This window comes from Sesamum indicum, linkage group LG12, assembly GCF_026168435.1.
Source record: "Sesamum indicum cultivar Baizhima isolate 11 linkage group LG12, ASM2616843v1, whole genome shotgun sequence".
NCBI classification, from domain to species: domain Eukaryota; kingdom Viridiplantae; phylum Streptophyta; class Magnoliopsida; order Lamiales; family Pedaliaceae; genus Sesamum; species Sesamum indicum.
Window position 1 is genome coordinate 18,505,332 of NC_142668.1, and position 24,460 is coordinate 18,529,791.

General features: G+C 35.8%; 5 protein-coding genes and 1 pseudogene across 6 annotated transcripts; 1 reads left to right on the forward strand and 5 right to left on the reverse strand.

Moving 5' to 3' along the window:
* Window positions 1-49: 49 nt before the first annotated feature.
* Window positions 50-1,174, reverse strand: LOC105175827 (CASP-like protein 1B2). The gene is made up of 3 exons (XM_011098428.3): window positions 823-1,174; window positions 615-738; window positions 50-523 (listed from the first exon to the last, which is right to left on the reverse strand). Exons 1-3 carry the CDS (start codon window positions 1,056-1,058, stop codon window positions 266-268), a joined length of 618 nt encoding a protein of 205 aa, XP_011096730.1. The 5' UTR covers window positions 1,059-1,174; the 3' UTR covers window positions 50-265.
* Window positions 1,175-1,864: 690 nt separating this feature from the next.
* On the reverse strand, window positions 1,865-5,033 carry LOC105175828 (protein LOL2). The gene is made up of 7 exons (XM_011098429.3): window positions 4,766-5,033; window positions 4,107-4,230; window positions 3,262-3,372; window positions 2,946-3,067; window positions 2,475-2,555; window positions 2,316-2,387; window positions 1,865-2,188 (listed from the first exon to the last, which is right to left on the reverse strand). Exons 2-7 carry the CDS (start codon window positions 4,216-4,218, stop codon window positions 2,156-2,158), a joined length of 531 nt encoding a protein of 176 aa, XP_011096731.1. The 5' UTR covers window positions 4,219-4,230; window positions 4,766-5,033; the 3' UTR covers window positions 1,865-2,155.
* A 3,897-nt stretch (window positions 5,034-8,930) lies between these two features.
* LOC105175829 (cell wall / vacuolar inhibitor of fructosidase 1) lies at window positions 8,931-9,619 on the reverse strand. The gene has a single exon (XM_011098430.3). The coding sequence runs from the start codon at window positions 9,510-9,512 to the stop codon at window positions 9,003-9,005; it is 510 nt and encodes a 169-aa protein (XP_011096732.1). The 5' UTR covers window positions 9,513-9,619; the 3' UTR covers window positions 8,931-9,002.
* A 1,591-nt stretch (window positions 9,620-11,210) lies between these two features.
* On the reverse strand, window positions 11,211-13,008 carry LOC105175943 (alpha-glucosidase-like; annotated as a pseudogene).
* Window positions 13,009-13,750: 742 nt separating this feature from the next.
* Window positions 13,751-17,692, forward strand: GSNAP (gamma-soluble NSF attachment protein). 2 transcript variants are annotated; one of them, XM_011098431.3, is made up of 9 exons: window positions 13,751-13,954; window positions 14,066-14,133; window positions 14,282-14,366; window positions 14,479-14,637; window positions 15,045-15,182; window positions 15,828-15,906; window positions 16,472-16,551; window positions 16,784-16,913; window positions 17,405-17,692. In XM_011098431.3, exons 1-9 carry the CDS (start codon window positions 13,908-13,910, stop codon window positions 17,507-17,509), a joined length of 891 nt encoding a protein of 296 aa, XP_011096733.1. In that variant the 5' UTR covers window positions 13,751-13,907; the 3' UTR covers window positions 17,510-17,692. The 2 variants fall into 2 exon arrangements, with proteins under 2 accessions (XP_011096733.1, XP_011096734.1); XM_011098432.3 differs by having other exon boundaries at window positions 13,798-13,954; window positions 14,052-14,133.
* Window positions 17,693-17,925: 233 nt separating this feature from the next.
* Window positions 17,926-23,216, reverse strand: LOC105175832 (subtilisin-like protease SBT2.2). The gene is made up of 10 exons (XM_011098433.3): window positions 22,381-23,216; window positions 21,632-21,785; window positions 21,071-21,468; window positions 20,694-20,789; window positions 20,428-20,500; window positions 19,851-20,133; window positions 19,419-19,747; window positions 18,944-19,214; window positions 18,572-18,853; window positions 17,926-18,480 (listed from the first exon to the last, which is right to left on the reverse strand). Exons 1-10 carry the CDS (start codon window positions 22,599-22,601, stop codon window positions 18,059-18,061), a joined length of 2,529 nt encoding a protein of 842 aa, XP_011096735.1. The 5' UTR covers window positions 22,602-23,216; the 3' UTR covers window positions 17,926-18,058.
* Window positions 23,217-24,460: the final 1,244 nt, after the last annotated feature.

Sequence of the window (24,460 nt, forward strand, 5' to 3'; positions counted from 1 at the left end):
CTAGATTAAACAAAAGAGCTTTAACTAGATTATAATATCCCACTTTGAATACCAAAATTTTGATAATAAATTTTCACTTCACCATCAGAGCCTCAACAATTTACTATAACCAAGTGCGATTACATTTACATCACAAAATAAAACAACGATTTAAGAATTGCAGCTTTTCAGTAATATCATTCAGAAACTTCACAATCACAGTACATGTTTGACATCAAAGACAAGGCATCAAGCGGAGCAACTGGCTAGAAACATGACAATTATATCAAGGAACAACAACAGAAGAGTCTAGGATGATCTTGTTGCCATTATGATTGCGAAGCCTGATTATGGAAACAGAGCAGATAACGGTCATCAGCATTAGCCCGACGAAGGAAGCAATCATGGCGCCCCCACCTTGGTCGCAGAAGCTGTCGAATTTGTCGCAGATTTTGTTCCACCTCGCGTGAGAATTCCCATCCCTGCCCAGCTGCCCCATGAACGCCGCCGCGCTTGCGCCGCCGGAAACGATAGCCACGTTCATCTATCACAAGTATCAGGACACATTGCAAGTCAGAATATTATATATACATTGCATAGATGAACTGAGTGGGAAAGAAAAAGAAACTGAATACCAAGTCCAAGACTGGAATTGCCAAGTGAGCAAGTCCCTTAAAATTCCACTTGGGTCCCATAAACCCAACTACCAGCATCAGCAAGTTGTGGAGGCTAGCATTGCCATTTGCAATCACAAAGAACCTGCGTGCAACATCAATTATCTTTAGTTGATCATCATATTTGTGTTTGTTTTCCTGAAGAAATTGAAAGCATCCAAAACCATACACAAAAGCAGGAGTGTGTTGAAACTTGGCAGTGAGAGTGGCTCTTATGGGGACAGTTCCAATCGTAGCAACAACTATGGTTTTCGTTTGCTTGTTAAGCGCCATTACAACCATAGCTGATAGTGTTGCCAAAAATGCAAGCAATCTCAGCAAGAGAAGGACCAAATCCAGCTTTGATCTAGTTAACGGTACTTTGCCATGACAGGTTTCCTGTTTCTCTCCTCTTTCTGAAGCCATTGATGTAGGCTTGTTTTGGTTTATCAGGGGTAGGAGGATTAAGGGCCGATGTTAAATGAAAGAGGGGGAGAACTATGAAGATGAAAGTTGATGGATACTGACATTATATATATAGAATTGAGGAGATCGAAAAACCGGTTCATTAAACGTGTGATTTTCTTTTGGTTCGTCTAACTAATAGCTAATTTGAATGTCACTAGTATGAGTTGTTGGGAAGATGAAGTATACCTCTAAAACATTACTGCAGAGTAGATATATGTAGGTGATTCTTGATTAGAAAACAGTGACTTTTTATGGAAGCAGCTTTAGAGTAACATATTTTTTTAAAAAAAAAATTGAAAAGGAGAATGTTGCAAATTTATAGGTCTAACCAATAAGTTAACTGACACAAGAAGTATCAATTTGAAGTTAACAGAGAAATTTTACTATGCCGTATTGAGCAAAGCAGTTTACTTTCCGCGGAACTAGTTCTCATATACTGCTGGCTTTGGGTTCATCCACTTTAACCATCTATGTTACACTTTGGACACATCAATTTCATGAATTCCAGTTAACACTCCAAAACTCCTAACCCAACAGCGTTCCTCTCTTCATTAAGAAGGTTTGTTTAGTTCATATCATTTCCAAGTCAATTCATCAATAAGCAGTCCGAGTTTTCACATAGGAGTTTATGTTATCATGCCTACGCATCTGCCTTTAAATTTCAATAGACGATATCCAAGTTGATCTAACATTAAGGACCAGAGTAATCTATACATAGGTGAATCAGATATACTGAAAGTATTCATGTACCTCTAACAAGTCACTTTGTCTTCCAACTAAATCTCATAGCCTCACTCCAATAAGTTACAGGTACAATATAGAATACAATTCTTCAGTAGCATGACAGAGCAAATAAGTCCCAAGGCAAACTTTCGGCAGTCCCACCCATATAATACAAAAAATACAAATTTCTTCTGGTACTTTACAGCCAAACCAATCTTAAAACTGCATATTCATTGTAGCCAAAATATGCACAAGATATCTCTATACTCTTGAAGCCAACAAGGACCATAGAATACTAGAACTCGTGAGTGATATTCCATTTCATTGCATTCCTATGTTGTAACGCCCACGACAACGTTGCTCACCTAACGAAATAACAATATCATATAAGGCTTTATCGATTGTACATGAGACAGAACAAAATAAGAGCTGCAAATGAGATGATGTGGAATGTGATAAGATAACAACGGCAAGCAACATGGAGAAACTCACCAGCTTGCCACTTTCATCAAGAGTCATGGGATTCTGAACAACAACTGTTTGACTCTGAGATCGTGCCGTCACCTACAGCAAATCAAGTAGTTGAAAGCATTGAATACCAGATCATACTTTCATAAAATGCTGCAAGTGCATAAAAGGAACCCGACTAACCGTAGAGGTAGGTGGTGTGGATGCAGATGTTGAAAACCCACCAGGTCTTTGAAGAGGGATAGGAACCCTTCGGTCACCAGTCTGCATAAGACGAAACACGTTTGAAATAACGTAAAAAGAAATACATCTTCTATATATTCATTCAAGCAAACTATCCAGACCATTTGTATCATTTGGCATCCTCCTTAGATACAAACCAGAGATATTACCTATAGCCATAGAGGCATCTCAATTCTCATCAACTAGTTTATTAGTCTGGATAAGTTATGCAATCGAGAAAAGTTTATGACAAGCAGAAACCAACAGGAGTGTAAAATATTTTAAAATGTTCTCCCCATGGTTCAAAGAAGTTACAGGAATGTGGTTCCCTGAGTGTTGTTTCCTGGATTCTTTTTCCTTTGGCAGGTGTACATGAGAAAGAGAGTGAAAACGGGAGTATAAAGCACATAACGCAAAAATCATATTACTAACATTAACATTAGTGATGAAGTGGCAAATTGCACATTTAACAGATGGAGCTCCAGCTGGATACATCAGCATCGTATGGCAGTTTCCACAGTTGACATGTGCAACATTATTAGGTGGCGCCGCCGCTGCACATCCAGAGTTCAGCAATCAGATAAAAGTGCAAGATAATGGAAAAACTAGCATTAATAGAACCACTGGAGTCATAAAAATCAGCATGCAGCTTGATGGAACCAAAAGGAAGGTTATAAAATGGATTGAGGTTAATATTATACATAATGATCAAGCATCATACTCTCGATATGATTCATCATTTTTATACCTGGCACAAGGTTCACTGTATGGCAGCAGGAACATCTGACACTGGTAGCCCCTTGGGCATGCATTAGCAACGTACGGCAGCCTCCACATATCAATTGTGCCATTTCCATCCCTGCATATAGCAATACGACTTTAGTTGATACACAACCAATTAGAACTATATAGACCCATGAGGATGCACTGAACATGAAAATTGTAACCACATGCTTGATTGAGTCACAACAAGCCACTAAGAGAAAACTACTAGAAGCGCGCGATCAGTATTCTCCCAAAGGCCCTCAATATCAAGTTATTCCTGTAGCAATTGCTTCTTACACTCTCACAGAGTAGTATTTAAACCATTCAGGCGAAGTTGGATAGAATTTCGGTGTCCCCCGGAAAATCTTACTAAGCAAGAGATTCTTTTCAAAATCTCTTGAACAGTTATTAAATGATCAAAATGAATACGAAATAATGGCTGTTAGTGGTGCACAGGAATGCGAACTGAGTCATTTAAAAAAAATTCAAGAAAAGAAGCAGAAACTATGAAAAGACAACGCAAAGGGAAGGCAAACAAACTACAGTAAACTCTGAAGAAATAGACAAATACAACAGAACATATAGAGATATAAGTACATCAGATCAGCAGTGAAAGACCCAATTGTAGTCTGTAGATCATTGCAATTTCCAAATGAATGATATGATAGCGCTCTTTGGTTGTGTAACGCTGAGGAAGACAACTCATAATATTTCAAGATAAACTTCACACTGGTTTCAGAACTCCATTGGAATTGAATAATCCATCTTAGGTAGCACATTTGCATTAAGAAATTAAAAATAACGTAGAAAAATGACTTTCAGCATTACCAGCTGGGGGTACAGGAGTCACCACATTGCAAATTGCACAGCAAACATTAGAGGCCCCTCTGGGATAAAGGAGGACAGTCCTACACCCGCCGCAAACAAGTTGGTTCTGCATATCTGAGGAACCCTATTTTTAAGACAAAGATCATGAGATAAGCCATGGGCAACAAACTTCATAAACATTTCTACGGTTTCATATACGCTTAATCAATTAAATTCTACACAAGTCAGAGGAAAGGAAAAAAAGAAACTCAATCCATTCTAGCTCCAAAACTTATCGAAGAGCACCATAGGCCACCAACGAATAGATTGAGGGGAAAATCCTGTCGTTTGCAGATAAAAAGCCACCAAAGCAATAATTATACAAGATCCAAAATAACGAAATAAACCTCGATATTACGACAAGAAAATCAATAAACGGAGGATCATAAGACTTTCACACTCGCAACCCAACCCTAAACAACCGCACCACCTCCCACCCCCAACCTCCAAATCAAAGAAAAAGAAGAAAGCTGAGATCTTGCGGATGAATTTTAAAACTCTTGAAATTGCACCAAATTTGTTCCCAAAGCACGAAATCAAAACTCAGAAAATTAAGATTACAAAAAAGGAAAATACGAAACAGAAAATCAAATCAGCCTGTACTGCAGGAGAATTCTTACCCACGAAAAAACTGATGAATCGCGGGAAACTGGAGATTGGAATTCGTGGAATTAAGGGGAAACGGATGAGTAATTCACAGCAACAGCAATGAAAAAAAGAAAAAAAGAAATGAAATCAGATGTTATGGGGTTGGATTATAATAGATTAAATGTTGTTCTTCTCCATTGAAGATGACAAAAAGCGGGTGCTTGACTTTTCTAGAGAATGTCTTCCAACGGAGAAGACTTCCTTAAAATATTGTAATCGCTTCTTTCTTTCTTCCTTCCTTTCCATTTCCTCCTACGCTTATTTATATTTTTTAATGTCAAAATTGAGTTTTTAATATAATAAAAATATTACAATGAAATATTATCACACGTTTGGACTTAATCAAAACCCCTCAAAATTGTAATTTATTATTATATCCCAAATATTAATTTATGTAACCCTCACCACAAACTTAATTCTAAATTTTATAATAATTTAATTATTGACGTATTTTTGTTCGGATCACTTACCAATTTTTTCCCCACTTTTTAGATTAGTTAATTATTGAGACCATTGGTGATATTCTGTGACTACTCTTATCTTTCTCTAGAAATTAATCAACTTTGAGTTTTTGATTAAAACCAAATCAATCAAGCAATGTTGTACCAATATTTTAAAATTTAATTCAATTAGACTACCGAAACGAATTATATTGGGTGATTGAAGAAAATCGAAAGGCGCTAACAACTGTTTTTCTTCTTCTTCTTCTTTTTTTTTTTGAAGAATCACTTGATTCAGTTATTGGATCGGTGAACCACTTGAATTGATACTGGATCAAATGGTGGGTGTTTGTCTTTGAGTGTAAATAAAACATCAAAATCCATCATAATGTTTGGCTTCGTTTTTTGAGTGCTTTGTGGAGATAGAGAGAGAAAAACAAAGATAAATAAGTGTGTGTTAGAAATAGTATGTATGTTTGGATTTGTTTTTGGAGATAATTTAAAATAAGTATTATATGTTTAATGTTGTATTTTGGTAGACAAAAATTACTATTCATTGTTAAATTATTGTCAAATCATGTCTTTTTTATATATATTTATGTATATGTGTGTATATATATGTATGTATTTATGCTAAAACAGTTAAAAATACCTAAATAAGGTGTTTTTGAATAATGATAAATATTGGGTATGTTTTGACTTGTATCAAAAATAATTTAAAAATGAAAACAAACATAGTGCATATTTTTTTTTCCCTTCCTTGCTCAACCAAACACACCTCGCGTTGATCTTATCTCTATTAATTTATTTTAAAAATTATTTTATTATACTTATATTAAAGAAAAATAACGAAATATAAAAGAATAGATTATTAGGATGAAAGTATTTGAATATATTAATAATTCTTTATAATATAAATATGACGTTACTCATTGGATTACGAAAATTGAATTGTAAATATTGTTGGAGTTCATTGAGACATCCTGATCCAGCACATACTTGGGCCGTCACAGTGATGAGTCTGTCTGGTGTTGGCTACCAATTTGCCCCAAAATAGGATTTGGATCAGGCATGACTACCATAATATCTTTTCTAAGGTTTGGTCTAATTCTGGACAGATCTCGAAAATTATATTCAGCGCTGTTGACTTTTTTTGTCGTCTCCCAATAAATATAACTCTTGGTTTTATTAATGGAATTTGCTAAGACTAATACGAAAAATAATTATTAAAAAAAAAAAGAGTTTTATGTACCATTAAGTTTACCTATTAGGGGTTTGATGAGTTCATAAACCTCTACTGATTTTATTTTTTCTGTCAAAACAGTTAAATTTAATAAATTGTGTTTATTTTAGTACTAATTATATTTTGAATTAATTAAATTTCAACTAATAGTATTGGAAATTTAGTTATGTATGCATCTTTTACATTTTAGTTTGTATATCAATTTTTTTTGTTATACTTTGGCCTTGTTTAGTTTGTGTGGTGGGAATATAAAATTAAGATGGTATAAAATAATTGAATGATAAAATAAATCCCTTACGTTGAGTTTAAGTTGAAGTTGTGTTATAAATATTATAAAAATTTGAGTGAACATGGGGTTGCCCAACATGTACGTTGTTGCTACTTATCTTGGCCCGGTCCTGGGCGCGAGCATTAGAGCGAATGTCTCAATTTCAAGATTTATTTTTTTGGATAGAAACATTTGAATTTAACCGGGCCTGAAAGAATTAACAGTTTTCAATCAAATGATTTTAAATTGTATTTAATTGTTTGACTGGCAGTTTTAAAACTACTCGGCCATTCTAGCCATTTCTTGGCCGTTATTGGCCGTTTCCGATGATTTCAGCTGGAGGTTAAATGTTGGCTTAATTGTTGTGGTTTGCATTAAGTATGAGGGTGGCCATGCCTATAAAAGGCTAAATCCATTCCTCAGTTCAATACACCTCTCTCAATCGAGAATCCTCTCTTCTTCTCTTTAGCTGTCGTGTTCTTTCTCAAACTCAAAGTTTTGAGCTCTAGTTTCGGTAAAAGACTACTAAATGTTGTTCGAGGTATCTGTCAGTATAAGTGCAATAATGAACAAACAATAACCGTCTTATCCTAAAAGAAATTGTGTAGTACTCGATGCACTTTTGAACGGGACGTATAATTTCTTTAAGGCAAGCAAATTTTCTGTGATTTATTAGTGTGCTATTTTCGTTGGACTGGGAGTTATTACGATACAATTCTCATTGTATATTATCTTTTAATTTTATCATAACATCATATCTAACTGTTGTCGGTATTATTTTGTTCCAATGTTGATATTTGTGTTTTAGTTTCAAAATTGATTAATATATCCGATTGTGAATTCAAAACAAAATTATAATTATTTTTATGCAACATTCCCAACAAGTATTGGAGCACTGATAATTTTATTTCATATTCACTGATAAGATTTGAGATAAAAATTATAAAATACCAAAATTACTCCATAATAAGAAAATTAGTCATCATCAGCTATAATAGCAGGTTTTGCCTAAAATTCACAGGCCGGTGAATTAGAAGTAAAATATGAGACTATCCCAGATTTGATTGGATTGGATATTCATGGTTGTTTTATAAGTACTCATAATAATTATAAGAACGACTTACCAACTATTAATGTTTAAAACTTAAATCGAATTTTCTTGGATCTGACAGCTAATATATATAACTCTGAAAATGAGAAATAAGAAAGAAGACCTAAATCTATATTTGGACCTAAGCACAGCACCATGGAACAATTTTACATGTTTAGAATATTTAATTATTTAATTTGTATAAGCATGTAATATAGGGGATTATAAAATGGTAGGGCTAGCTTTTGATGTGTCCTCAGGGTAGTGGATATGCAACTTTTTAGTTATTAATTTAACGTTGTATATTCGATTTATGTGTATAAAAAATTATAATAAAATTAAATATTATTTAATAAAAAAATTATTGTACTGGTTTTGTTCTTTATTGTTTTTATAAATAAGAAAACTATCCTTTTAAATTAAAAGAAAAACTAATTATAATAAAAACAAATAATTTTGTAAGAAAATATTTTAAGTAATTGGAGAAAGAGAAAAAATAATATTAACTAAAAATAAATAATTATTTTAAAAATTAATTTTTATCACTTGTAGATATGTGAAAATTAGTGAGAACAAAAAAAAATTATATAAAAAATAAAAGAAATATCAAAGAGATACTCTTCCTTAATATATAATATAGATATATATATAGAGAGAGATAGTGGGGTTTAATAATAAATCAATCAAACTGTTAAGAATTCCTTTGCATTATTGTACATTAATTGGGCCAATGGATAATTATACCCTCCCCTTAATATTGGGTGTAAGTAAACATAAATCTTATTTAGTTCGAAAATTATATTTATTTTCGTCTAATAAATAGATTCTTTTATTTATCAAAATTTATTAAATTTAAGAATATTAGAAAAAAAAAATGAATGAGAAATTCATATATACGCTTAGTTAATTTATTATTAATTTATTACATGTCAAATAAATTTTTTTAACCAAACTTTGGGTCAGAAAACATTTAATTAACCTAAATTAATTTCTTCGTCATATGCATAAGAAATCACAGTATGTGCGTAATGGGCGAGTACTGTTTAGCCATACATAACATGATTAGCATATATATATATATATATATATATCCATGTATATGTATATGTATATATATATATCATCACTATATCTATACCTGAAGGGCAAAAAAGAAAAAAAAACACTCTCAGAGCAAATTTTTAATAATACCGGCAGCAACGACAGCAAGGTCATGGATATCTCTATTCAATTCACTCAACGGCGACTCGGCCACCCTCTCAAAACTACCCTCGCAGATCTCAGCCTCCCACGCCGCATCAACCATCCCAAATTCAGCAAATTTTGGGACTCCTCTCGTCAGAGCCGCCACAGCTTCCGGTACATCCGCCTTGAGCACCGCCTTGTACGAGTTGCTGCATTGCCCCAGCGCGTCTGTAAGTTCCGGGTGAAGCCATTTCAACTCCTCGATGCCTGATAGGGCTGTTTCCGTCTTGGCTTTGACGGCGTCAACAATAATCAGGGCGAGCTCCGCCACATCAGCGGTGGCGCTGAGCGGATTGGCGAGGAGCGTGGAGAGGCAGAGCTGGAAGTTTGAGGTGCTCCTGCATGTGGTCTCGATCAAGGTCTGGTCGTTCATTTGTGTGATTAATCCTGCATGCGTGTGAAGAATTGCGAGTAGGATTACTGGGAATTTCATATTTAATTTTCCTAATTGAGTGAATGAAATGGAAGAGATATATATGTTGGGAAGGGTTTTTGATCATGAAGATGTATAGTATAGGGTGTGCTCAGAGGAGGTGGAGTCTGGACTATTAAAAGAGGTGGTCTGATAGTGACGGTAAAGGTGATTAGCATCTTAATCATAATAGTAACTGTTTCAGTTGTCAGATATTTAGTGGACTAATTAAACTAAAATATTTTAATTTTTAATAACAAAAATCTTTTCGGTGATTAATCTCTAATCGTTAGCTTATTATTTTTTAATTACAACTTATAAGTGGGTTTGGCTTTACGAGATTCCAGGGTCTTTTCAATAGTTTAATTTTAGATGTTTATCAGTTTCTGTTAAAAATAAATTGAAAAATATTTTAAAATTACAACTTGTATTTATGAACTACTTAAATTTAGCCAAAATTCTAAGTTTCATTTCACCAACTTTTATAATTTATTAGTAATGTTATCAATATTAATTTTTTTTCCATAAACACTTCAGCTTTTTTTTTTTTTTTTGGTTCGCTTCTATTTTTATGTTCGTATATATATATTGACTTTTATTTATTTTATTTTATTTTTATGGAAGATATTCTATTCATGTAAATTTAAGATTAAAAAAATTGTTTAAGTTGCGGGATTGGTTTTCTTTAGTTGTATTATGTCACTTTTGAAATGGGCAATGATTTGAGCATTCCTTTGATAATATAAATGATGCATGAAAAAGCATCCAGCTTGCAATTGGAGCTACCATTTCCAGATGGACGGCCACTATTTTTTTGGCTTTATTTATTTTTTTATGAAAAGCTCGTTTTCCTTGACAATTCGATTGATAATCTGTGGGTAGCTTGGATTCTTGTGCAATTCTAAAATTCCTTGGCCTAAGGGGGTAAAAGGAAAGACGTGGACTCAAATGATGGACCCATATTCAGCAAGCTAATGTTTTACTTATCATTTTTAATATTTTATTATTTAATTAGAGAAAATTTTTGCTCGAACTCGACTCAATGAAACCTAAATCAATCATATGATAAGTTTGTATAATTTAGAGAACTTGATCAATCATATTTACTTTATAATTGATTGGTTCGATCGAACCAAGTTCGAGCAAGAATTTTTTCATCTGATTAGTGGGAATGTAAAACAATAGTACATCAATTGCTTTATAGCATATATAGTGGTATTGATTTTAACTTATCTTTCTGGCTTTATAAGGTTTTTGAATCTTCTCCTACTTCTAATAAAGCGACTTTTCTATCATTAGAGATTATTAGGAGTAGATGGGTTAATATTCCACCCAAGGATTTGATGAACAAAGCTTCGACTCTACTTCAATTCATTGAGTGTTGAAACTACAATAAGGTAAGTAGTCATAAGAAGAATGAAAGCCATATTGAAAATGGACTTAGCTAGAATTTACACAGGCAGACACGTCGTCAAACAAAAGAATGACAACGTCGCTAACCTAATAAGGAATTGGATGGAAGTGTCAGAGAGATACATGCCAAGTGTGATCGCGTTTAACTTATCAAAGCTCAAGTTGCTCGACTGAATTGACAAGCAGTACATGATGGCTGAGCTCCAGTCCATGCCATTCAAAAGATAGAGAGGAACGCTACTCCATCATCTTTTTATTGCCTAAAAGACAGAAACTTAGCACAAGTGTTGTGAACAATATTGGTCTTTACATTATTATCCAGCCAGTTCTGAGTTTCTTTGCCTGTTTTTCTCTAGTTTTCTGATCGGGTGTAATTGCGTTTGTGTATTCTTTCCTTATGAGCACTGATAGCACAGACACCTCCAAGGCAACGAATCCATTGTGGTTTTCATCAACTTTTATGGCCAAGTTTCCATTGTCCGTCCTCATTACAGTAACTAATTCACATCCTTTTATCTTGTTCAAGTCCTGCCCCAATCCAAGAATCGTCACTTTATCGGTGATCCAGTTCTGACTCACAGCAAATTCTTCACTCAAAATCTCAGACTGAAGAATCAGTTTATTTCCTACCAGACCACTCTTACAAATTCCGATACTCCCATCTTCCTTCTTCACCTCCCATTTCTACATCCTCCCCATCATCCAAGAAAACTTCTCCAGAGCTATTCCCTCTGCCGCTGAGTGCAATGAACAATTCACAAGGTGTCTTCCGTGCTGCTTGTGTTGTCAGTGCTTCTCCCTGCATAGCTAATAATTTCCTTCATGAATGTGGACGTTAATGTGATCAGGAGGTGCATTGAGCTTGACACCCTTGTTTTAGACTCACAAAGCGTGAATAGTCAAAGAGATCAAACCAGTTTCCTGCAGGAAAATATGCATCGACAGAAACTGCTCCAGACTCCTGTACAGGTGACACCATCACTCCCTTGCCAAGTAGGAACTGCGAGCTAATCTCATGAGTTTTTGTATCCTCAGGAAACGAGAAGAAAATTGGCCGTGCAAGGCATCCCTTTGGAGTGTGCCTCATACATTAATGTGTACAAGTATGGCAAGAGCCTGTCACAAAGTCCTAAAACTTTCCTAGCCGTTGCAGCGACTGAATCCAGATATACAGCTCCTGATGGCTGGTCCCCTTGTCAGAATGCTCTCTAGCAAATGGATAAAATGCCCCTAACTACAGTTTAAACTGTTAATATCAATGTCATGTAAGTGGAACAAGAGCAGATTAATATTGGTAACTCATTTCCAATTCTTTTACTTTGAAAATATTCCAGGGAGAGGGCAAGGTAGAGAACTTGATTTATCATAGGCAAAATCGATTCATGAGATCTTAAAGGATAACCTTCTTATTAACATGACAAGATACTAACCATAAACTTATGAATTCACTTCTGTGGCATGTATATACCTGAAGCCAGCGCCTGCAAAGTTCTTCGTCCGTGTTTCCTGAAAGCCACATATATCTGCTCCAACCATTGGAATACCAAAATTTAAGATGCCCGGAATTGTGTATGCCAAGTCACTCCAGGTAGCAGCATTGTCTCCAGTCCAATGTGCTGTGTACTTGCCGGAACCCACAAAAGTAGACCTACTCTATTAGCTAAAGCAGCATTAGTAGCTCTGGATTCCAAAAATCCATAGAGATTGTGAATGTTATACTCTGTGATGTTGCTAAAATGCATTGATGAAGTGTATCAACAAACTTGTTCATCTTTTCCGGTGGAAAATTGATGGGGTCAAGAGTGAAATCTTTGTAACCATCCATGTGATCAATATCTTTCCACATAACTTCCAAAGGAATTCTAGCTTTTGCATAACCAGCAACCACATTCTCAAGATCATAGACATCTTTGTAGCCATAATGGCACTAGTGGAATCCTAGAAATAAATAGAAAATATCATATTAATGAAATAGTCAGAAGAGAAACCTCAAGCCAATAAATTTGCACATACTGAGTCCAGATTCATTACTCAGAACCAGACCAAAAAATCTGATGTCTACTGAACATCCGTGGAAAACAGGAGTCGAGGATAAGAACCACATATTAAAATTTCCAGCACTGAGTTCTGATTCATTACACAATTTGAAACAGAGACTGCAATTCGAATTTGTTCCCAAAAAAAAAATATTTTTATTAACAAGTAAAACAAAAGTTCAAATAATAATTGTATTTAGAATATTTATTAATTATGTTAGATTGACCCTCACAAATTATTTTGCATCTAATAAAATATATATTCCTAATATTCCCCAACTATTAAATTTTTAAAAGATCAATAATTAACATAAAATAAAATATATATTAATAATTAATTATAAAATAATTTGAATTGTTAGAAACTTATAAATTAATAATAAAATTAAATATATTATATATATTAAATAATCATTAACATGAAAATAAATAAAAAATACTGAATTATTGATTGTGATAATTTTTAGATAGATGTTGAAATATTATACTTTTATGAGGATATAAAATTACAATATGAGATGTTTCTTGAATATATTATGAATATTTTGTTTATTGATTTGATATACTATATTATACATAGTTAAATATACAAAAATATTTAAAAATAAAAAAATAGGAAAAAGGAAAAGGAAAATACTTGCAAGCTTTCAAATATGAATATAATGGCTCGAATTCGACTTATCAAGGAACTCGAGCTCGAATACTAGTTGGGCTTTAGCCGAGCCGCTCACGAGTCCGTCGGACTCATCTGCCACCCAACAGGAAAGTGGATTCCTTATTAAGCTCGCATTTTATTAGAGGGCATTATCGCAACTACACGATTTCAGTTGGAATTGGAAAAAATTGGAGACGTAGTGGCCGTACGCAACCCAGATTCGAAAGTTAAAGGAGAACGAAATATATATAGCATAAAAAATCCGCAAGTTTGACACAGAGGTGACTCCGGTACTCCATATCTCGATCGGCCATGGCTACTTCCGATCCCGACAAGTTGATCGCTAAAGCTGATAAACTGTGAGATTCTTCCTTTACCCTTCTTATGTCTTTTTCTTCATTTTCTTTATATTTTTTATGTAATATCTGAAATCAGCATCTATTTGAAAAAAAAAAGATTTAATTCTGCAGGACAAAACTTAGTATGACGAGATGGAACGCTGATTGGAAGAATGCGACAAGTTTGTATGAGCAGGCGGGTGAGATTACCCTCCTTTTTTTTTTTTTTTTCAATTCTTTTAATTTGAAGTTTGTGGTTTATAAACATTTACCTTGGGAAACATATTTGAAATAGTTTTATTTTTTCTTAAAATTTCGTTCTGATTGAATTCGGTTCTTCTCTGGCAGCAATTGCGTACAGGCTTGCAAGAAAACATGACAAAGCAAAGGAAGCATTTGAAAAAGCTTCTAAGGGACAAGAGATGCTCTCTTCGTATCCCGATTTATTTGAATTTTCCACTGATGCACAATATGATTCAATTAAATGGATATGACCATTATGTTTAGACAAATAACAATTAAGGCGACCTTGACGAGTGAATCAGCCCTTGGGATGCTGCAAAACATATGGAGTCTGCGGCAGCTCTAGCAAAGGAAGTGGGCAATTGGAACGAAGTGTCTGACTTCTATAGACGTGCATCTGAGTTGTACATTCAGTGTGGGCGCGCACAGCCTGCATCAGATGCGCTTGCAAAGGGTGCTCGGTATGAGCTGATCTTTTTCTTGTTCAAGTTTCATTCTAATATGGTTTTAGGAGTTCCTTATTGCAAAGACGCTTTATTGTTCAAGATTGATGCTAATTTGTTGGTAAAAGGACTTCCTAATTATGTCTGCGACATTTTTAAGGATGAAGATGTGGCACCACCCTGTCTAGTGACTGGTAAAGATTGCAGACCAACGGATCAATTTAAGTAATATATTTTATGGGTGCCTGATGTTTGAGATATACATAATGCACCTGTTTGATCTTTAAGCATATGAGAATAGAAGTAAACTTTTGTACCAGGTCTCTTTTTGATTATTTATTTTTCATTATTTCATTGGATTATCTTAGTATTAGCTCAATCATCTATCTGATTGATTGATAGAAGTATTGATTTTTTTCTTAAAGTGCTTTAGAAGATGCCTTGCCTGATGAAGCTATTCAGCTTTACACTGATGCTTGTGCTGTTCTTGAAGACGATGGAAAGGAACAAATGGCCTTTGATCTGTATCGTGCTGCTACAAGTGTTTATGTGAAGCTTGAGAAGTAAGCACGTCCCACTCCTTCGTCTTAATTAAGTATACAAATGAGAAATGCTATAGTGTTTCTGAGTTGTTAAAACTGCATAAAAATATTTGCTTGTTTTCTGCAATAATGTTTCATGTTGTGCTGCCTCTTTTATATGAATCCGTATGCTGAATAAAAAATTGCAGGCCAGTTATAATTTCTGGTAGATATTTGTCCAAATTAGAGTAGTTATTGAACTTCGGATTAGAAGAATGGACTTCAACTAACTTCTCTACTTTTGATTATCTTCTGCTCTATGTTGGGTCTGCAATAACTTGTTTTCACTCATGATCTAATGTGTTCTTTATGCTTTTTGCTACTCACCACTTAAGTTCTTCTGAACTACAATTTTATATCGTATATACTGTTCATGAGATTCTCAGAGTTGTCAAATTTGGCCATTAAGATCTGATCGCAGATTCTTGAAGTAGTCATCCTGCTGCAAAGCTGTTCGATTTTAGTATAATATCATGCTGGTAATCTATATAGTGAAATTGGTATCCTGTTTTTGCATGTCCATTCTGTATAAGTGTCCGAGGCAAAATGGATAGATTTTTTATTTTCGGCACAAGAGTTACTTTTCTTAGATTATAAATCCTATCTTTCTGTTTTCACTGCCAACAGGTATACAGATGCTGCAACTTTTCTTTTGAGGTGGGCCTTAGCAGCTGACAAGTGCAATGCTACTCATAGCCAGTGCAAGGTGTGGAAACTTTCCACTGTATATTTATTCGGTTCCCTTCATCAAATTTGAAAAAGTAGATAATTCTTGTTACCAGAGAAGAAATCTGATGTTGGTGGTCCGGGGCCAAAAGAAATTAAGAAATTACTTCAACTCCATGGAACCTGATTAAATCACTTATAACCTCCGATCTGCTCTTCCCCCATGTTGCATGCATCGAGTTCTTGCGCCTTAGTTAGAGTTACAACCTTAGAGTTGGTTTCATGTGGTGGCTAAGCAGTAACCTCTTTTTCATCTATTCTTTAAAAGCTTGAGTGGAGGACTGGGGACTTAGAGTGGCAAAATAGGGCAGGTTGAACTTTTATAATCCCGATATTCTCCCTTGTCGAAATCTTAATATTACCTCAAGGCACATGCTGTGCCAATCAGTAGTTCATATTGCCTTCATGTGCAATTCTCAACATTGGGTTTAGATATTAGTAATATTAGCAGATACCAACTATCCCTTCGGAACCACAATTTTGGCAGCAAGCAGAAATTAATCTGAAGTTCTTTTTTATACTAATATGAACTGTTCTGCTTGTAGGCTTATCTTAGCGCAATTATTGTGTATCTTTATGCGCATGACTTCCAGCAGGCAGAGAAATGTTACAATGATTGTTGCCAGTAAGTTGAGCTCCCAGATTTCTCAAACTTTATGGTTGCTTTTCCTTTGTGCTTGTATAGAATATATATGCAATGGCTGAATAACAAATTTTTGAGCGCCTTGTGTTTATCTCATTCTCGAGTGGTCTTATAGTACTTACATTCTTTTTTTCATGATAGTTATTTTAGGTAATTTCTCCTGGTATTCGTTCCAACGCCACTACCAATTTTTTATTCACTGCTTCTTTGGCAGGGTTGAAGCTTTCTTGAACAGTGATCAAAATCGTGCTGCTACTAGACTTCTTTCTGCATATACTGACGGTGATGTTGAGGAAATCAAGCGTGCTGCTCAGTCAAGTATTATTTCCAGTCTCGACCACACGGTAAATCTTTTATTGCATTTACCCAAGTATCAAGCTCCTAGTCCTTTCTTTTGCTTATTTGGTGTGGTAATGATTAATGATTAATACATGTATATAGACATATAAAGAAATAGGAGAGTATAACTTAAAGTCCAAAAACAGATAGATGACATTAGAATTATGACAAAAAATTGCGAAGAATATCCGACAAAAAAAATTAAAATTGTGTTTTGTAGTCTAAAGTATGATCATAATCATGGACATTGAGCTTAAAATTTTCTCTTCTTGGTTATCATTAGTAGCTGCTTAGTTCCTGGAGGTTCGACCTGAGTTAAATGTCACTTCAATCCATTTTAGACTCCGATTTGGCTTCAATTTGAACCGAGACAACGAGAGCTGATAAGAATATATTTTCTTGTTTCTCCTTTGTTTTTCATCTACTTTTTTCTCATATATTTAATAGCCCATGCTAACTCTAGAAAAATAAATCACTAAAAAGGAAGCTTTTGCAGATAATCAAGCTTGCAAGGAAGTTGCCTACCGGGGATGTCACTGCATTCAAGAGGGGTGCAACAGAACAACAAGAAGATCCATTGGACGAAGATGATCTTACTTAATCTCCCACAGTGATGCCAATAAATCAGAAAGCTTTGAACTGAAATTAAATTTCCTCCAATCATATCACTGTAACTTCATTACTTGTGTGTGAATATTTCCAGATTCTATTGTCTTGAGCACAATTGTGTTTGGTGCTGTCTTGTATCTCTTATTGAATGGAAAAAGAGTTGTGTTCTGTTTTATGCCGAGCTACCAATTTATATTTTCGAAATGCACAAGTTATCATGAAATCTCTGTTTGTTAGTATACTTGTGGGTTGACAGAGGAGGTAAATAGCTTGGTAGTACTCTTTGTTTATGGAAGTTTACACTCACTCAATAGCAAGAGCAAGATAAACAGATGGAAACCTATAACGAACTGTCACCTGCGGATTACCATCAGCAATGAAAAACTAGAACAAAAACACACTCGACAATGGGAAAATGAAACATCATCAACATTGCCAAGCAACTAGTTATCTACATATCAAATCATTTACAAAGTAACCAATCAAAAAATCAGATGTTCATAAAAAAATTACATGAAATCAATATCAGTATTGAATCGCATCAGCCACCAGTAGTATTGTATGAGACTTTGACGATAACAGACACAGGAATGTTGATTATGTGACCCTTAGTACCAAACAATCCAATTCTTCCGAAGCTTGCAACCGTGCTGTTCATAGTCGTGTTAAACAATACACTTAAGACTTGTTTCTCCCCACTTGCAATAGAAAAGTGAGTTGGTGTCACCTTCACCGAAGCCCCATATGGAGCGCTCCAACCAACGCTATACGTCTCGTTGCTGCCAATATTAGTTACCGTCCGTTGGACAATGGCAGACTGATTCAGCTTCGAAATTGTGATGGAAGGCAGATTGAGGTCAGTGGCATTCATGGTAGAAACCCCGCAGCTTTGACCCGTGTAGTTCAGGACTACAGGGGACGACCCATTTATGCCACACAAGAACGACATGTAATCATCGTAACCTGCAGAAGCATCAATCATGTATGTTCATGCGGGCCATTGGATTGTCTAACTATTACTAGAGGAAGTAAATGTAAAAGCAGAATGACTTACTTGAATCAAAAATAAGGCCAGGGTCTAATGCTGCAGTTGCATTAACAAATCCGCTCCCCATATCAAAGGGCGTGGCAGGAGATTGGTTCAAATCAGGGTTAGCATAAGCACGTTGTGCCATGATAGGCCCCCCGTTTCTGTCACTAAGAGAAGCTGTTGTCGAAAGTGCAGATCCAATGGCTGCAGGAGTGAAAAAGGGAAATTTCTGCTTAATTAAGGCGGCAAGTCCGGCAACATGAGGAGCTGCCATGCTTGTTCCAGACATCATTGCAAAGCTCTCACCTGTAAATCGTCATTGTCAAGTCCAATGCTAATGTTTGTTTTAAGGTAATTCGCAATATGAAAACTATTCTTGTCTACACGGACAAATACCTTCAAATTCAACTGAGTCGGTACCACGGCAACTCCAAGCAGACCATATGTAATTTCCAGGAGCAACAATATTTGGTTTCAGTATGTCAGCATCGTCAAGGGAACTGTCTTCTGGATCTGGTCCTCTGGCAGAGTAATACATAATCTTCGGGGCAGCACGGCTGAAATTTGCTTTTATCCCTCCAGAAATAGATGCAACTCCCCCAAATTTAACAATTTTCTTTGTAGTTCCATCTCTACCCAAAGAAGAATTGTAGTACTGAAGCAAGACCTGCAAAATAATATGATGGTCAAATTAAAACCACAGCTGTGTCGCAGGCGACCATTCAAGTTGCTGATACACATAGATTTTCGCTTCTCTTTCATGCATGCATATGACATCTTAGTCAAAATTTGTCAGATCATATTTGCATTACCCCTAAAGATAACTAGAACTTCATACAAATCACTAAAAATAACAAAGAAGCATACTCACTTTGGAATCATCAGGGGATGGAATTATAATGCCAGGAATTCTCATTGGAACCGGGTTGAGCTGGAAACCGATAACGTAAGGATCCATGTAGAACACAACACCAGCAGCACTGAGATTTTTTGCAGTTTCTAAGGCCTGTTTGATAGTGGAGAGTCCAAGTACAAAACGGATAGAGTAGCTGCATATCAAGAGATTCCCTCGGACAACATCCTGGTTAAAATTGCTGGCATCTTGGCATTCACTAACATACATATCATTTGCAGCTGTTGTGTCATTCAAAGCATGGATAGCAGAAACCAAAGTGTACATGGCATCTGTGTCGGTTCCAGCTGGACAAAACAATTTGAAGAATAACTTGATAGCAATAAAAAAAGAGAGATTTCAAAAGCCAGTAGACCGTAGTTCTCATTTGAAAGAATAGTTCAAACTTACGAGCAAGTCCAACTCCTTGAATTGTGATGTTATTGCCCAGGACTATGGAGTTACTATAGATCCTATCATGGGCTGCAGCGCCAACACTGAAGATCCATGGACTAAAGGAAGAGATGCTCTTAGGCGATGGCCCAGTATTTCCTGCTGCCTGTACTGCAAAAATACCAGCCTTGACAGCTGATAATAGAGCCATGTCTATAGGATTAAAGAAAGTGGCAATGCCAGGGGGCCGCCGGTTTGGAGTTATCGACAAGCTTATTATATCCACTCCATCCTGTGCAGCCTACAAAAACAAAACATCAGATAATCAACATGTTTGAACCATACAAGCCGCTGTAGCATCGATGTTAAGATGATACTGTTAGGAGGAACAGGAAACGAAAAACAAAAACTTGCACTACATACCACAAGCCAAATTGTTTTATTTTATTTTGCATGAAAAATATCACAGCCAAAATAATTCAAAATTTGATGAAAGAGAACTAGATATTGGCTGAACATGAAGGAGCTGAAGCAATTGGGCAGAGAAGATAATTCAATCGATAATCAAAACACTATGCAAATTCGCCAAGCATACCTGATCTATGGCAGCAACCACATCTGCAGCAAAGCCTCCAAAGCTCTTGTATAATGCCTTATAAACAGCAATGCTGTAGGATATTGGAAGTTGGTTAATGCATAACTCAGCATGCAAAGAATGAAAGACAAACAGTGATTTAGAGATGAATGAGCTATTTATGCACAAAACATTATTGCAGAACCATGTAAATCATGTGATTCAAAAGAGAACAGTGATAACATTCAGGAGAGGAAGCAAACATAAAGTTAATTGAAATTCCTTACTGTGAACGAGGAGCCATTCCGCTAGCATTTCCAAAGTGATGCCCAGCTACTACAACTGCAATCCCATGGTTTCCTGCTGCAATAGCAGCTGTGTGCCTGAAGGAAGTTACACATCATGTAAATGCTAGTCAAAACTCATACATGCTAATGTGTATGAATAAAAGCTCAATAACCTTCCAGGGACACGAGTCCCCCCAATGGTTGAGAATCCAATGTTTCATAATTGAGGTGTTGGGTCAAAATCCATTGAGCGTGTGCATGTGTGAGCAAAAAAAAACACCTTCCAGGGACATCATCATCTTGAACAAGCCACTATAATTATATAATACTTCACGTGAATTCTATTGCCAAGTTTTCATTTAGAGGGAAACACTTACGTCCCATGGCCATCAGCATCATAGGGTGACGCATAGTCCTGGGTGGCATTAAATATCCCTCTGGTAATGGCAGAGGCTGCAAAATGGCGAGCTCCTATCAGCTTTCTGTTGCAGGATCCAGAAGGAAAATCTCGTGTAACTTCACAAATTCCAGAAAAATGCTCTGGAACTGGATATGGTTTTCCAGGTGTATCATCAGAGAAGCTTGGATGTGTGGGATCAATTCCAGTGTCAATGAATCCAATCACAACCCCTTCACCGGCAGTTTCAAATCCACCCTCTTGGGCCCATGCTCCTTGAGGTAGACCAAGAAACTGTGGTGTGTGAGTAGTAGCAGTTCTGACTGAGAAATCCAAGACCACATTTGATACCTCTCTTCTCCTTGAGAGCTTGTCAGCCTTCAAAATCAAAATTGTATATTGTGAAGACAAAAGATAGGAACAAAAAAAACCGATGGAGAGTAGATAGTGCTCCAAATAACATGCAAAATCACATAACATGGATACTGTTGGAGTTATTGGGTAGTAACACTTATACAACTACGATTTTTTGACGACTAACCTGCTGTGGAGTGACCAGCACAGCAAATCCGTTGATCAGATAGCGGTAGCTGTATAGCTTAAGATACTTCTCACCCCTTAATGCTTTTCTCAACAGAGAATCATGTACACGGTCTATGTATGACCCATGGTGCCCACCTGTCCTTGATGTATTCCTGATTTCAGCAAATTGGGAAATGCATTAACTACCATGGTTGATGATTATAATTAATTAACAAGAACAGTGGCAATAAAAAGGAACGGTAACAGAGGAAAATCTAGAACCCTGAATACCAAAAACATAAATTGTAGATGATAACTGGAAAAGCATATAATATGCAGCCAAATATAGTATCCATACTCAACAGCACAATCCAAATTTCAGTCCCAGAAACTAAGCCCAAATCCAAATTCTCTTGCCAGTTGCTAACTTACTAGAGTAAACTTAACAGTCAGACAAGAATTTTTAGCACATGGATAACTTAATTTTCATCTTTTTTCCACCAGAAAAAAAAAAAAAAAAAAACTCCATCTGTTTCAACGTTCAAAGAGCAGCAGAAATAAAAGATATTGGTTCAACCTCAACGACAAAATCAAGAGTTCTCAGTATACTAAAACAGAACCCAATTATCCACAAGTAGGTAATCCATACAGGCAACATAAAACGAAAAAATGGATGCCAATCCTGATTTTAGAAACAACTCGCACTTGCCATTATCCTGAAAACAGTAGTTAGTCAATTCCAAAAGCGGGTATTAGTAAGCATCTAACCTTGCTGTATCCAGTCTACTCCTCTGAGAACCATTGTGTTTAATATGGTGACCATGCTTAACTCTAAGCTCACCATAGTAATGAGAAGTGGGGGCTTGTTTCAGAATCACAATATACACAGCAGTAATTGTATCTGCATTGTCCTGAGCATAAATGCAGCCCACAAGCATTCCCAAAAACAGCATTACCCCTATTAATCCAACACCCCACCTGCCCTCCATTTGGGTTGCAAGAAAAGAAATATCTTTTCCAAGAATTCCCAACAGAGAAGACAAAGAAAAGCCTTCCTTGAATGTAAAAAGCTTTCTTCAAGAAGTACAACCACCCATACGGGTAAGAATGGTTCTCCAGCACAAGCTTCCTCTTTTTCAGCTTCTTGCAATAAGGAGGTACAATCCTTTCTTGAAGAAGTACAACCACACCACTACTGCCCTTCCAGCAGAAGCTTCCCCTTTTTCAGGTTCCAAGAGAAGAAACTAAGTGCAGCAGAGGCAAAAGAACCCTCAAGGCAAGAAACCCTCTCCCACTAACTACACTCAGCTGTAAAGACAAACTCCATAACCCCATTAACTTAACTCTCCATTTCTTGAATATTTTACTTAATAGTTTACACAAGAAAGTGTAGGCACTAAGACCTTTGTTTTTTGGTAATAAAGAAATCTTCTTGCTCTCTCTCTCTCTCTCTCTCTCTCTCTTCCCTTTTTCTATTATGTAATTGTTTATGGCCTTCGTTAATACAGTATAGAGACACATGTATATATATAAGCAAGCAAGAAAGAAGTGATCCTGAAACTTTCTCGGGAGGTGTGCATATGAACGTTTTGTTTATACTAGAGAGAAAGTAAACAAGAGTATCAACGGGTGGGTTGAAAAGGGGTTGGGTTGGGTGGTTAAAAATTGGAACTTTTCATCTTGGTTTTATTCATCTTTTGACTGTTGTATTGGTGGATTTACTCTGTCCGTTTGCCTGGTGGGAGACACATGATTGTAAAGAAAATTACCCAAATGTATAACTATGGGTTGGCCAAGAACAAGAAGAGAGAATTTTCCAACATTTGAAGTGCATGCTCCCAAACTCTAACATCTCTGGATTCTTTTAACAAATACTCATTAATTCGTACAAAAGTGGTGATTGCATTAAAATGAGACAGTTTCAAGAAATTTACAGCATTGAAGTGGTGGGAGAGAATGAAGAAAAAGAGAAAAAGGGAAAGGGGCCACAAAGAAGATGAATTCTTGAAGAAGTAAATGATGAGTTTGGCCTTTGTAGGGTGGGGACGGTGTGTAGGCTATTGCACTTGCACTTGCACCCCCAACGTTCGAATTCTTTTTTGTTTTTATTGTTGGGGATAAATTGGCACTTCACCGAAAAGTTGCTCCTTGTGACTTGTGTACATCTCCTCACTTGCCTATACCCCGTGACCATCCCACACATAATTCATAAGTCTATACTTATTTATTCTTTTTATTATTATTATTATTATTTTCTTCGCGTTTTACCACCAATAATCTTATTGTTAGAAGGAAACCAAAGAAAAAGAAATTCAAATAAGTATAAATTTCAAACCACATTTATCATAAAAAATTCATTTTAGGATCAAATCTACTTATCATTGAACCAATAATTCGTTGGTGTATACCTTCTTATATGTATACATGTAATATATGTTGTGCATGTATGAATATATATATGGGGTTGTTGAAACCTTAAAGTATATATATATATATATAGGAGAATAGTGAAGAGAGGGTATTGAGTATTGAGTAATGGATTGGTACCTGTAAAGGTATAGTGGGGATGTGATGAGCATGAAGAAATGATAGTTAGAGCAGAGCATATTGGGGCAATTAAAGCTGTTTGACCTAAAATCGCACCGTCCTTCCCTCATTTACTCCCCACTCAAATCAAAATGGGCATATATACATACATAACAGGACAAGCTGCTGTTGCTGAATCTGAATCCAACTATTATACCAACACGCAATCAACTCTCTATTCACTTAATTATTATTGTTATTAATAAATCGTAAAGTGCGGAAGCTTTGAGTTTAAATATTGAGAATTGACAGCCAATCATAA